The sequence below is a fragment of the Salmo trutta genome, chromosome 10 (genome assembly GCF_901001165.1).
Source record: "Salmo trutta chromosome 10, fSalTru1.1, whole genome shotgun sequence".
NCBI lineage: Eukaryota > Metazoa > Chordata > Actinopteri > Salmoniformes > Salmonidae > Salmo > Salmo trutta.
The window spans coordinates 843,407-857,222 of record NC_042966.1 but is presented as its reverse complement, the minus strand read 5'-3'; the positions used below and the strand labels follow the sequence as shown (position 1 = coordinate 857,222).

Sequence of the window (13,816 nt, the reverse complement as noted above, 5' to 3'; positions counted from 1 at the left end):
ACCCTTCCTTCCCTCCGCGGACAGATAAGGTGAAGAGTCCAGTGAGTGTTACTGTGTAGGATCGACACCTGAGTTGCGACATTGCTTTATTGACTGTGAGGACTACCAGTGCTCTCCTTTGACATACATTCTTAGAAATATTTTTTTCTTTCAACTCCACTGTCTGTCTGGGCTAAAATCATACCTCTGCTAACAAAGGAAGGACAAGGAATATGCCAAATGTTTGAGAAAACATCTTTAAGAAAATAAAAAAGGTACAGCCTTGAGAAAATGCCAATGCTTTTGTCGTAAAATGCATTAAGGTGCTTTAACCAGCACATCAGCTCAGTTTGTCTGTGTGCAATGCAGGCACATGCAAGTCAGTGGCAAGGATACCTTTACTGGAAAGAGGACCCTTGTCCATTGTGGTTCTTCTGAGGCATCTGGCTGATCAGTGCCTGGAAACAAGCTTGGTTGATTTGGTTCTGAATCTCCAGAAGAACTCTTGGATCTTGTAGTTTTCTCAGTTTGCACTCCAGATGGGTGATGTAAAGAGAAATGTCATCCTCCTCACAGGCTGCTTCTCAAAGGCTTCTTGTCACGGCGCTGTCATCCTCCTTACAGGTTGGTCCTCAGCAGCTGCTTACATATTTTCTTATTCTAACGGCAGTGTTGAGTTTTGATTTACCAGTCTCCTCACCATCAAAATAATCTACATCGTCCAGTGGGACCTCCACCGCTGACAGCACCTCACCACCACTGTCATTGCTGTCACCCGGATAATAATCTTCTGACGATGGACCTCTCTGTTAATTGCAAGACACAAACTATGCATTTTGACCCATTGAGGTAAAATGTCATGAGGCACTGCATGTTATTTTGTGTAAACTGTAGCCAATTACTGTACCTTGATGCTGTGTTTTGTGTGGGGGTATAAAAACTGCAGCTTGTCCATGACCCATTTTTGTCTCTTAGTCTTTTCTTCAGATTATTTGTATATCTTGTATATTGAGTTTGGAGAGAGTCCCAGCTCTTCTTGAGTTCTTCCACTGGAAATCAGTGATATTGTAAAATGTAGGTGTATATTTTGTCAAGCCATAAGCAGGGCTACTTAACTACAGAGTTGCAATCGTAGGGTATGTCCAGATCACAGGTGGTTGGTGGCACCTTAGTTGAGAACAGGCTTGTCGTAATGGCTGGAGCAGAATAAATGGAATGGTATCAAATACATGGTTTACATGAAAAAAACAAAAATGTGCACTTTGGATCCCCAGGACCAGGATTGAGAAACACTGGAATAGACTGGATATTTGGCTCCGTAAGAGCCGTTCATTTGGCTCCCAAATGGCTCTTCGTTCAAAATTGGCCTACAAAGATGGTTATGAAAATATTGCAATTTGTTCAAATTCTTTTACAGTATAGGGGAGTGTCATGTCAAAATATGTTTTACTTTGAGAAGGGCAGTGCATTTTTTTATGCCACCTTGAGTTGGACCAGCCCCTCCCACCCAGTAAATTTCGATATGTCCATAAAGTACATATCAGATAAGAAAATGTCATAACAGGCCTGATGAAAACAGAACATTTTTCGTTCAGCTTTCGAAATGTTGAAAAAACAATATGCTAGACAAGGTGGGATCTTTTGTGTCGGTAAAATGAATGATAGAAGTGTCGGTGGAAACACTTATGCGCAAATATTTATATACAGTGCATTCATAAAGTATTCAGACCCCTTGACTTTCCCCACATTTTTTACATTAGCCTTATTCTAATATGTATTTTTTTTCAAATTAAATCTCATCAATAGACACACAATACTCCATAATGGCAAAGCAAAAACAGGTTTAGACATTTTTGCAAATGTATTAAATAGAAAACTGATATCATTTTTACATAAGTATTCAGACCCTTTACGCAGTACTTTGTTGAAGCACTTTGGCAGCGATTACAGCCTTGAGTCTTTGGAATGACGCTACAAGCTTGGCACAGAGTTCCTCCCATTCTTCTTTGCAGATCCTCTCAAGCTCTGTCAGGTTGGATAGGGAGCGTTGCTGCCCAGATATTTTCAGGTCTCTCCAGAGTTCGATCGGGTTCAAGTCAGGGCTCTGGCTGGGCGACTCAAGGAAGGACATTGAGACTTGTCCCGAAGCCACGCCTGCGTTGACTTGGCTGTTTGCTTAGGGTCGTTGTCCTGTGGGAAGGTGAACCTTCACCCCAGTCTGAGGTCCTGAGCGCTCTGGAGCAGGTTTGCACTGTTTATCTTTGCCTTGATCCTAACTAGTTTCCCAGTCCCTGCCGCTGAAAAACATCCCCACAGCATGATGCTGCCACCACCGAGCTTCACTGTAGGGATGGTGTCAATTTCCCTCCGGATGTGACGCTTGGCATTCAGGCCAAAGAGTTCAATCTTGGTTTCATCAGACCAGATTATCTTGTTTCTCATAGTCTGAGAGTCTTTCGGTGCCTTTTGTCAAACTCCAAGCGGGCTGTCATGTGCCTTTTACTGAGGATTGGCTTCTGGCTGGCCGCTCTACCATAAAGGCCTGAATGGTGGAGTGCTGCAGAGATGGCTGTCCTTCTGGAAGGTTCTCCCATCTCCACAGAGGAACTCTAGAGCTCTGTCAGAGTGACCATCAGGTTCTTGGTCACCTCCCTGACCAAGGCCCTTCTCCCCCGATTGCTTAGTTTGGCCAGACGGACCGCTTTAGGAAGATTGGTTGTTCCAAACTTCTTCCATTTAAGAATGATGGAGGCCACTTTGTTCTTGGTGACCTTCAATGTTGCAGACATTTTTTGGTACCCTTCCCCAGATCTGTGCCTCGACACAGTCCTGTCTCGGAGCTCTACAGACAATTCCTTCGTCTTCATGGCTTGGGTTTTGCTCTGACATTCACTGTCAACTGTGGGACCTTAGACAGGTGTCCACCTTCCCAAATCATGTCCAACCAATTGAATTTACCACAGGTGGATTCCAAGTTGTAGAAACATCTGAAGGATAATCAATGAAATCAGGATGCACCTGAGCTCAATTTCAAGTTGCAAGAGGTCTGAATACTTATGTAAATAAGGTTTGTTTATTTTTAATACATTTGTAAAAAATTCAACAAAAAAAACATTGCGCTTTGTCATTATGGGTTATTGTGTGTAGGAAAAAAATGAATTTAATCCATATTCGAATAAGGCTGTAACGTAACAAAATGTGGAAAAAGTCAAGACTTCTGAATACTTTCCGAAGGCACTGTACCAAGAAATATAGCTAGCTAACGGTCTCTCTCGTCCTTCATTTTTGAAGAAATATATTTGCTCAAAACTGTTCAACTATTGTCTTTCTCTCAGTCAACTACTCACCACATTTTATGTACTGCAGTGCTAGCTAGCTATAGCTTATCAAATGTACTTATATAGCCCCTCTTACATCAGCTGATATCTCAAAGTGCTGTACAGAAACCCAGCCTAAAACCCCAAACAGCAAGCAATGCAGGTGTAGAAGCACGGTGGCTAGGAAAAACTCCCTAGAAAGGCCAAAACCTAGGAAGAAACCTAGAGAGGAACCAGGCTATGAGGGGTGGCCAGTCCTCTTCTGGCTGTGCCGGGTAGAGATTATAACAGCACATGGCCAAGATGTTCAAATGTTCATAAATGACCAGCATGGTCAAATAATAATAATCATAGTAGTTGTCGAGAGTGCAACAAGTCAGTAACACAAGAGTAAGTGTGAGTTGGCGTTTTCATAGCCGATCTTTGAGAGTATCTCTACCGCTCCTGCTGTCTCTAGAGAGTTGAAAACAGCAGGTCTGGGACAGGTAGCACGTCCGGTGAACAGGTCAGGGTTCCAGCAGGTCTGGGACAGGTAGCACGTCCGGTGAACTGGTCAGGGTTCCATAGCCGCAGGCAGAACAGTTGGAACTGGAGCAGCAGCACGGCCAGGTGAACTGGGGACAGCAAGGAGTCATCAAGCCAGGTAGTCCTGAGGCATGGTCCTAGGGCTTAGGTCCTCCAAGAGAGAGAAAGAAAGAGAGAATTAGAGAGAGCATATTTAAATTCACACAGGACTCCGGAAAAGACAAGAGAAATACTCCAGATGTGACAGACTGACCCTAGCCCCCCAACACATAAACTACTGCAGCATAAATACTGGAGGCTGAGACAGGAGGGGTCAGGAGACACTGTGGCCCCATCCGATGAAACCCCCAGACAGGGCCAAACAGGTAGGATATAACCCCACCCACTTTGCCAAAGCACAGCCCCCACACCACTGGAGGGATATCTCCAACCATCAACATACCATCCCGAGACAAGGCCGAGTATAGCCCACAAAGATCTCCGCCATGGCACAACCCAAGGGGGGGGGCCAACCCAGACAGGAAGACCACGTCAGTGACTCAACCCACTCAAGTGACGCACCCCTCCCAGGGACGGCATGGAAGAACAGTCACACTTATGCTTTCAGTACTAGATTCATTCTCTGATCCTTTGATTGGGTGGACAATCTGCTCTGTTAGGTTGGAGGACGTCCTCCAACCTATCATAATTACTGTGTAAGTCTATGGGAAGGGGTGAGAACCATGAGCCTACTAGGTTTCGTATTGAAGTCAATGTACCTAGAGGAGGACAGAAACTAGCTGTCCTCCAGCTACACCATTGTGCTACCTTACAGAGTGCTGTTGAGGCTACTGTAGACAGTCACTGTAAGACTGTGTTTTAATCAATTATTTGGTGACGTTAACATATTTAGTATAGATTTAGCTAAAAATCATATTTTCTCATGTTTGACTATTTTTATGAAATTCATTGAGGATGGCCCTCTCCTTCCTCTGAGGAGCCTTCGCTGTTATTGGATTCAAGACAAGGTTGTTTATATTGATCTCAGATTCTCAGTTTGTCAGTGTCAAAAAGTAGCCTGTCATTTTGATAATTTGTTCAGTATAAACTCTGCCAAAGTTTCCAGTCATGTAAAATGACACAGAATTGCATGAAATGCATTTATCCAGGACCCTAGGCTACTAAAAATGCTCCCCATGTGTGCAACTTCTATGCTGCTCTATGCCACAACACAAATGCTTTGATTTGCTTACAATTCTTTAACATAAAACAGATCGTCTCCTATGCGTTCTGATACCAAGTCACCCCGCTTGCTTACTTGTTCTGGCACATTGCGATTTACAAATTAAGCACTGGTTTTAAGCATGACCCGTAGGCTACATAATTGTCTGAGTGTTCTTGCAATTCCAATAGATGACAGTAGATGGCAATATTATCCAACATTTTATGCAAGCACAGTATCTTGCATTGTTTATCATAAGAATTTGACGTCCACCATAGATTAAATGTAAAAAATATAATATTCTAGTTTTGTTTAAATATATTGGCAGCATCTGTGATCATACTGTAAAATTAAAAGGCCTCAACTACCTGTCGAATGTTTAGGAATCATTTTCTCGTTAGCTTTTTTGACGAACACAATTCAGTGTTACACAACGAAATGTTACATGATCTGCTTCGAACTGAGAATTTTGACCTGTGATGGCCATTCTTCACGATGTCGAGAGTAGGACTGTTTTATCTAGTTTGTCACACCATCGTGAGATTGTGATTTATGTTAACATGACAAAGCAGAGGTATGTACAATATGATAAATATACAGCTACCTATGCAGTACTCAATTAAACTCCAGGAGTTGCGTTTAGGCAGCTAGCTATACAGTTCAGTTTCATCATGGACAGAGTAGTTCAGTGAATCAAACAAACCTGACTGAAACCAAGCTAGCAAAGGTGTACACATTTGGTTCAGGTTTTAAAACCATCACTCAGTGTTCAGTGACGCTGGTTATTTTACCTATTAGATTAAGGGGCTCTTCGACCTTCCTGCACCCCACGTGATCAACCAGGAGCGACTGACTCACACATTAGCTAACAGTGATGGCTTGCTAGCTACATTTCCTACGGTCATGTTTTTATTTTATTTAACTAGGCAAGTCAGTTAAGAACAAATTCTTACTTACAATGACGGACTAAGAACAGTGGGTTAACTGCCTTGTTCAGGGGCAAAAACAGATTTTTACCATGTCAGCTCGGGGATTCGATTTAGCAACCATTCGTTTACTGGCCCAACGCTCTAACCACTAGGCTACATGCCGCCCCAGGATCTTGAGTAGCTGCATATCTGAAGCCTTTTCAAACGTTCAAATATGAGGGGGGGGGGGGGGGGAATACGATATTGCGTAACAGCTTTCTGTAGGCTGGCAAAAAAAATCCTAGACGCCCAGCTCCTAAAATAGTACATTAGTTATTTGGCAGACGCTCTTATCCAGTGCTACCACATCTGTCATAGAAAGTACGTTTTTCCTCAAAGTAGCATCAGTAAAGTCACTATATGGGGGGGGGAATTTAGGGGTGGGGAGTGGCATTCTGTTCAATGCCATTTATTGAAATGTAACGGTGGCTTGTTTTTTTAAAATTTTTTATTATAGATTTTTTTTTTTAAATGTTTAGATTAAACCATGCACGGACCCTCTCCCTTACCTCCCAGAGGCTGGCTAAGTCAACAGCAGATGAGGATGGTGAGGAGCTCAGTCATCCCATCAAGTTCAGTACCAGCAAAGCCAGTCACAAGACTTGGGATGTAGACCAGTCCCTTGGAAGCAAGTATCAGCGGCCGTGGTGGAAAGTCCTCCCCATCAGTCTCTTTGGGGTGAGCTTCTTGCTGTGGTGTGCACTGAGGGGCGAGACAGACTTTGATGGACAGCTTGAGAAGAATCTATGAACATTTACCTGGCTTACTCTTGGATGAAGAACAAAGCAAATCTAGCTAATATTGTGCAACTGAAAGTTTAATTTCAGGTAATTTATTTTAGCTAGATTAGGCAATGTCTGGAATACACAATTTGTGTATGCTTCCATGTCGATGAGCAGTGAGCCTGAGGTATTAATGCTCTGGCCATCCACCTGTAAGTGCCGAGGTTCAATAATTAAGGAGCAAAATGCAATTATCATTCAAAATGTTTACTATCCAAGATTTAGACTTTATGAACCTCACTCAACATTGTCAATCGCGTGAAGGAAAGGTAACACTAACCATGCTTCCGTCCAACCTTCAGGCAAGTAGTCATAAACATATGGTGAAACCAAGTTGTGTACAATATGAATTAGATGTAATTTTGCAGAAGATAGTCTTTGGCTGTGTATTTGTAGCAATGCCTTGTAGACTGTTGGTTTTAAAATGTTAATGCAGAGCCTTGTACTTAACATACTGCCTCACTTTAAAATCAACAAACACCAATCCTGGGCATAGTCAATTTTGCCTCAGCCATGGCTAAGAAAGTATAGCTCAGCCTAGAATTTGCATAAATGAGGGTCATAAACAATGTAGTCCAAGTGAGGTAGTGGAAAGTTTATTTACAACAAATGGCCATAATGTGATATGAATACTACATTAAGATGACCTAAAAGTATTACCAATTTTAAAAAATAAAAATATTTCAAAACCTGAGAGAAAAGAGTAGGAATGTTTTTGCATGAAACCATACAAAAATGACTACATACACTGAACAAAGATTTGGTCCCAAGTTCAAGCTGAAATAAAAAAATAAAGATATTTTACACACAAATCTTAAATTTTGTGCACAAATTGTTTTACATCCCCATTAGTGAGCATTTCTCATTTTCCATTTACCTGACAGGTGTGGCATATCAAGAAGCTGATTAAACAGCATGATCATTACACAGGGGCACCTTGTGCTGGGGACAAAGGCCAATTAAAATGCACAGTTGTCACAATGCCAGATGTCTCAAGTTGGGCGAGCATGAAATTGGCATTCTGACTGCAGGAATGTCCACCAGAGCTGATAAGCCGCATCCAACATTGTTTAAGAGAATTTGGCAGTACGTCCAACTGGCCTCAACCATTGCTGATGTTCATGTTGTGAACAGAGTGCCCCATGGTGGGGTTATGTATGGGCAGGCATAAGCTACAGAATGAAAACAATTGCATTTTAGCGATGGCAATTTGAATGCTCAAAACCGATGAGATCCTGAGTCCCATTCTAAGGTATTTGTGACCAACAGATGCATACCTGTACCCAGTCATGTGAAATCTATAGATTAGGGCCTAATGAATTTATTTAAAATTGACTGATTGCCTTATGCACTCAGTAAAAGCAATGAAATTGTTGCATTTATACATCTTTGTCCAGCATAGTAATTTATGGTTGAACACCCCAGCCAATCTCACCCACCTTCCCGCCAAGAGTTCAAAGTTCATATTATGCACGCTCGCCCCGGATTCGCCTGGCCAGCTGGATGTCTTTGGGCATGATGGTGACCCTCTTGGCATGGATGGCACACAGGTTGGTGTCCTCAAACAGGCCAACAAGGTATGCCTCACTGGCTTCCTGTATGGGGAGAGAAAAGCCCATAATCAGAATCTATTGGCATCAGTACATATTAATTTAAGTGCAGCAGCAGCAGCTAACCAAGTCATGATTTACCTGCTACATAATTGGGACCAAGGCTAATCTGGCACACCACTGCCTGGGTTGTCTGCCCATGTTAGAGCAACAGCCAATGGGACTGAACCAAGGTTCCTATTTGGGGGGGGGGGGGTAGAATAAGTTTCCAGACAATGTGACCGGGAAGAGAGAAATTTACCAGACACGTATGCATAAACCATTAGGGCATCCACCCACAGTGCTCAGAATATAGCAATGCATCTTAACAGAAAAAGCAACGCATTTGTCGCAGCAATCAATAAAACTATTTTCAAGTTAGAAGGCAGGGGAATCTAAAGATTGAACTTGGATGGGTTGCTAATATGACTAGGATTGTACCTTTTGCTTCTGGACAACGAAATAAAGTAAATATGAAAACCAATAGAACGGGATTAATGGCATAGGGGTGGGCCCAATAGGGAATGGAAATGCATGTCAAAAGTACTTGTCCATAGAGGAATAAGACCATTCGACACACTTCCCCAGAAAGGAACCGAGGATCATTGGCATCTTACTTTTTTTTTGTTGCTGTGGATCGTTTCAAAATCACAAGCACGTAGGCCGATACCCATTTGGGAAGTCTGCAATTTGGTAAACGCAGGGCAATAAGACCTAGCTGATTGAGTTACGGCTGTCTTGAAAATCTAAAATGTGTGAAGCTGTCTGGAGTATAATTTTTAAATGTTGGGACAAGGGGGAGGGGTGTGTGGCGAAGATGGTCGAGTCTACAGAATTGCTCAGCTGTCTCCCGCCAATTCAGTGTAAATTGTTTGCCCTTTGATTTTAGTAAATGTACTGTTAAGCTGTCATTTGGTTACAATTTCTGCTTAATGCATGCATTAGTCATTTTACTGTTCTCATTGAATAGAAACACTGTTTGCAGAGTTTACAACCTTCTACACTTGTGAGTTTTGGTTTATTTCATAACCATTTATGAGATTTGTCAATTTCTCATTGTCTTTTGTTTGGAGTGCTCCATGTGAGCAATGCGCATGTCTGGTTTCTCAGTCCTGATGTTGAGGGAGCGTGCATGCATAGAAGTACCTTGCCTGCTGTGTGGAAATGTAGGAAAGAGGAACATCCACTGCGAACTATATTTTATTAAAACTAGTTCCACGGTAACCTATTAGAAAAATATTTCCAACAACCGCCAACAATCCTCAGCGTGAAAACGCAATAGAAGTTAGGAGGCTACGAGTTCTGTGCACTCATTTAGCTGCCAATGGATCAATGTATCTGTTAGAGGTCGACCGATTAATCAGCATGACCGATTTCAAGTTCTTAAACACTTTTGGACACCGATTACATTGCACTCCGAGGAGACTGCGTGGCAGGCTGACCACCTGTTACGCAAGTGCAGCAACAAGCAAAGGTAAGTTGCTAGCTAGCATTAAAACTTACCATAATCACTAGTTAACTACACATGGTTGATATTACCAAATTGCTAAATGACTTAAATGTAAAAATATTACCAGTTTAACTAGCTTGTCCTGCGTTGCAAATAATCAACGCAATGCCTGTTAATTTATCATCGAATCACAGGGTAATGATTTAACAAGCGCAGTTGTGAAAAAAGCACTACCAGTGCACCAATATACCTTACCATAAACATCAATGCCCTTCTTAAAATCAATACACAAGTATATATATTTTTTAAACCTGCATATTTAGTTAAGAAATTCATGTTAGCAGGCAATATTAACTAGGGAAATTGTCACTTCTCTTGCGTTCTGCGCAAGCCGAGTCAGGGTAAGCGCAGCAGTTTGGACCGCCTGGCTCGTTGTAAACTGAAGGCCAACACCGTAATTAATGTGCCACAATTATGACATTGAAGGTTATGCAATGTAACAGCAATATTTAGACTTATGGATGCCACCCATTAGATAAAATACGGAACGGTTCCGTATTTCACTGAAAGAATTAACGTTTTGTTTTTGAAATGATAGTTTCCAGATTTGACCATATTAATGACCTAAGACTCGTATTTCTGTGTTTATTATATTATAATTAAGTCTATGATTTGATAGAGCAGTGGTAGGCAGCATGCTCGTAAGCATTCAAACAGCACTTTTCTATGTTTGCCAACAGCTCTTAGCAATGCTTGAGGCACAGCGCTGTTTATGACTTCAAGCCTATCAACTCCCGAGATTAGGCTGGCAATACTATAGTGCCTATAACAGCCAATAGTCAAAGGTATATGAAATACAAATGGTATAGTCCTATAATATTTACAACCTAAAACTTAACTGAGAATATTGATGACTCATGTTAAAAGGAACCACCAGCTTTCATATGTTCTCATGTTCTGAGCAAGGAATTTAAACGTTAGTTTTTATTTTTTTTACATGGCACATACTGCACTTTTACTTTCTCCACACTTTTTGCATTATTTAAACCCAATTGAACACGTTTCATTTATTTGAAACGAAATTGATTTTATTGATGTATTATATAGCAAGTTAAAATAAACATGTTAATTCAGTATTGTTGTAATGGTCATTATTACAAATAAATGTCTGCATCAGCTTTTTTTGGTCCTCCAATAATCAGTCGACCTCTAGTATCTGTGTCCATATGGCAGAGGTTGGTGATGAAATCTGAAGTTTGCTTAACTTTCAGATTTCTATCATTTGAACTCAGGTTCATGATTAACATGACTGATTAAGAAAACAAAACTGCACATATGAAAATCCTAACTGCACTTGTTTACCTTTATTTAACTAGGCAAGTCAGTTCAGAACAAATTCTTATTTTCAATGATGGCCTAGGAACAGTGAGTTAACTGCCTTGTTCAGGGGCAGAACGACAGATTTGTACCTTGTCAGCTCGGGGATTCGAACTTGCAACCTTTCGGTTACTAGCCCAATGCTCTAACCACTAGGCTACCCTGCCACCCCCTTAAAAAGTAGTAAATGTTAAGATAAATTGCTAGCTTTCCCCAACCTTAAAACTGACAAAATTATTGCATCCATGTTGACATTGTCAGATTATGCCTATAGGCTACTTTGAAGCAAGATCAGTGTCTAGAGAAATGGTGGTGGGTGATGGGCTGCGAGCATTTACTTGAATGGGAGGCACACTTCAGTTGGCAGTTGAGAAATATAGTCTCTTTAGTTGCGCACCAAAATTGAATGCACAATAGCATTTAGAATTATTGTGCAACTATTTTTTAAATTATATTTCACTCCAGCAGCAACCAGCTTAGGACATACAAGAGATCCAGTGCAAAATAGGCTCTGTATACTGTGCACATGTTGTAGTTGTGTTGGATAAATAAGATCCATGACTAAAGAAAATACAGGCCAACTTAATACCAATAAATTATGCAAATTAACCTATAGACCAATAAGCATAAGTCAAATTTACTTAAATCGACTGGTATTGCCAGCAGTGAATAAAAGCACTATTTATCTATTTGTTTTTTCCTGTTTTCAGCTGCAACAGGCTTTTTGGGCAAAAACAGAAACCCTGGACTACACCTATCCATAAGCAACCTGTTTCAACTCAAATCCTATGGTTAACTTGCCTGCAGAGCACCAATGGCAGCACTCTGGAAGCGGAGGTCTGTCTTGAAGTCCTGGGCAATCTCACGGACCAGCCGCTGAAAAGGCAGTTTCCTGATCAGCAGCTCAGTGGATTTCTGGTACCGACGAATTTCTCTCAGAGCCACTGTACCCGGCCTACACACACACACAGTCAGTACACATGCCAAGAAGTGTCCTGTTGCAGCAAATTGAGAAAGGTCCAGGTGAGAAGCGTTACCTGTATCGGTGAGGTTTCTTCACACCGCCAGTAGATGGAGCACTTTTCCTTGCAGCCTTGGTGGCCAGTTGTTTCCTGGGTGCTTTTCCACCAGTGGATTTACGGGCGGTCTGCTTGGTACGTGCCATAGCTCACTTGTAGACTTATCTGAAAATAGGTGAAATTCTAAAATGCACAATAAACCACGTGGCGTCACTACTCAATAAACAAGGTTACGGATGGCCAGCACATTTAATCTCTCGAGTTTTGAAACCAATCGTAGTGGTTGCATTAGACAGCCAAATAAATGGTGATACCTATATCAGCAGGCATGCAACTACACCATAAAAAAAAGTGCCAAAAGGCTACTACTAGCTTCATAAGGCTAATGGCGCCAAGAAGCTAGCCGAGACCCCACCCACCCAGTCGGCTAGCTAGCAACACAGGATGTTTAAACATATTGGACGCAGGGCGACAGCTTTCTAACCCCGTATGGCGGTTCAACTGAAGGTAGCATTATTCTATCACGCACTAGCAGACAATTTAACGTTAGGTAGCAAGCTACGTCCGATTGTTACCCCCATATTGGTTCTAAAACCAGCTAGATAGTGTTAGCATTAACATCAAATAAGTAACAAACTAGACACTAAAATTGAGAAAGGCCAAACAAGGCGAACTGTCGTTCGTTACCTAGCAAATGTTAACAATAGTTCAAATGTCTACACTAACGTTATTCAAGCTACCATAACGAGATTGTAACCTCGTTATCTTCAATGTAACGTTAGCTACCTTAGTTAGCCAAGCAGCATTTCAAAATTGCCTGCAAGGCCTGGTTTATTTAAGTTACCTACAGTAGTTAGTTAACGTGGATAGCTAAATAAGCCAGGTTGACAAACTAGTGCCCACGCAAACCACCTGTTTTTAGTTAACGCTCGACGTTAATTAGCTACCAACAACGGATAAAAATAGTAGTTTTGGCTAACTATATTTCAATATGAACAACCACAAAACACTTACCTAGTGTATTTAGCTTGGTAAAATCTTAACTGAGAACAAACCACTACTACAATGTTCTTAGATGCCAGATACACCGTTACAGTTTGGTAGAGTTTTGAACAAGAAATGGTATTTGTGTTTATACTTTTCTTGACGTCTAATTTGTAGACCTGCCCACAAACACCAGCAAAACGCATATGTATTGGTCAAACCAAAATGACGCCCTACGACGCCGAGACTTGTTTACAAATTGAATCACATTTCTAGAAGGCATTTCCAAGCTAAATATGAGATTAAAGTAGTTTAATAAATATAATACATTGTGGTTCATTTCCTATATAGAAACTGGCATCTAGCAACAAAAATCTGAATAGTGGAAACAAAAGTATTTTGGAAACTTTTACTTGTCGGAATAACGAAAACGTGTAAAAAGGTCGATGCATTCCTATCGAAGAAAGACTGACATGGTAGTAATTTGGCTGCTTGAAATAGCATTGTGCATTTTTTCAAAGCCTTCAGAAAGTATTCACACCTCTGGACTTTTGCCACATTTGTACACACTATACCCCATAATGTCAAAGTGGAATTATGTTTTTCGAAATGTTTGAAATGAATT

General features: G+C 41.2%; 1 protein-coding gene and 1 long non-coding RNA gene across 4 annotated transcripts; one reads left to right on the top strand and one right to left on the bottom strand.

The window, feature by feature from the left end:
• Window positions 1-5,340: 5,340 nt before the first annotated feature.
• Window positions 5,341-7,463, top strand: LOC115200922 (uncharacterized). The gene is made up of 2 exons (XR_003879628.1): window positions 5,341-5,596; window positions 6,470-7,463. It is a non-coding gene; the product is annotated as an uncharacterized LOC115200922 (long non-coding RNA).
• On the bottom strand, window positions 6,449-13,378 carry LOC115200921 (histone H3.3). Of its 3 annotated transcripts, none has more exons than XM_029764044.1 (5): window positions 13,222-13,378; window positions 12,226-12,372; window positions 11,990-12,143; window positions 8,212-8,367; window positions 6,449-6,692 (listed from the first exon to the last, which is right to left on the bottom strand). In XM_029764044.1, the coding sequence occupies exons 2-4, from the start codon at window positions 12,351-12,353 to the stop codon at window positions 8,239-8,241; spliced, it is 411 nt and encodes a 136-aa protein (XP_029619904.1). In that variant the 5' UTR covers window positions 12,354-12,372; window positions 13,222-13,378; the 3' UTR covers window positions 6,449-6,692; window positions 8,212-8,238. The 3 variants fall into 3 exon arrangements, with proteins under 3 accessions (XP_029619904.1, XP_029619903.1, XP_029619902.1); XM_029764043.1 differs by lacking the exon at window positions 6,449-6,692 and adding an exon at window positions 7,347-7,549 and having other exon boundaries at window positions 13,222-13,377; XM_029764042.1 differs by lacking the exon at window positions 6,449-6,692 and having other exon boundaries at window positions 7,347-8,367; window positions 13,222-13,376.
• Window positions 13,379-13,816: the final 438 nt, after the last annotated feature.

Coding starts and splice junctions, on each gene's coding strand:
- LOC115200921 (XM_029764044.1), bottom strand. CDS start 12,353: ATGGCACGTACCAAGCAGACCGCCCGTAAATCCACTGGTGGAAAAGCA. Junction 12,144..12,225: donor AAGAAACCTCACCGATACAG/GTAACGCTTCTC, acceptor GTGTGTGTGTAG/GCCGGGTACAGTGGCTCTGA. Junction 8,368..11,989: donor CTGCCATTGGTGCTCTGCAG/GCAAGTTAACCA, acceptor CTCCCCATACAG/GAAGCCAGTGAGGCATACCT.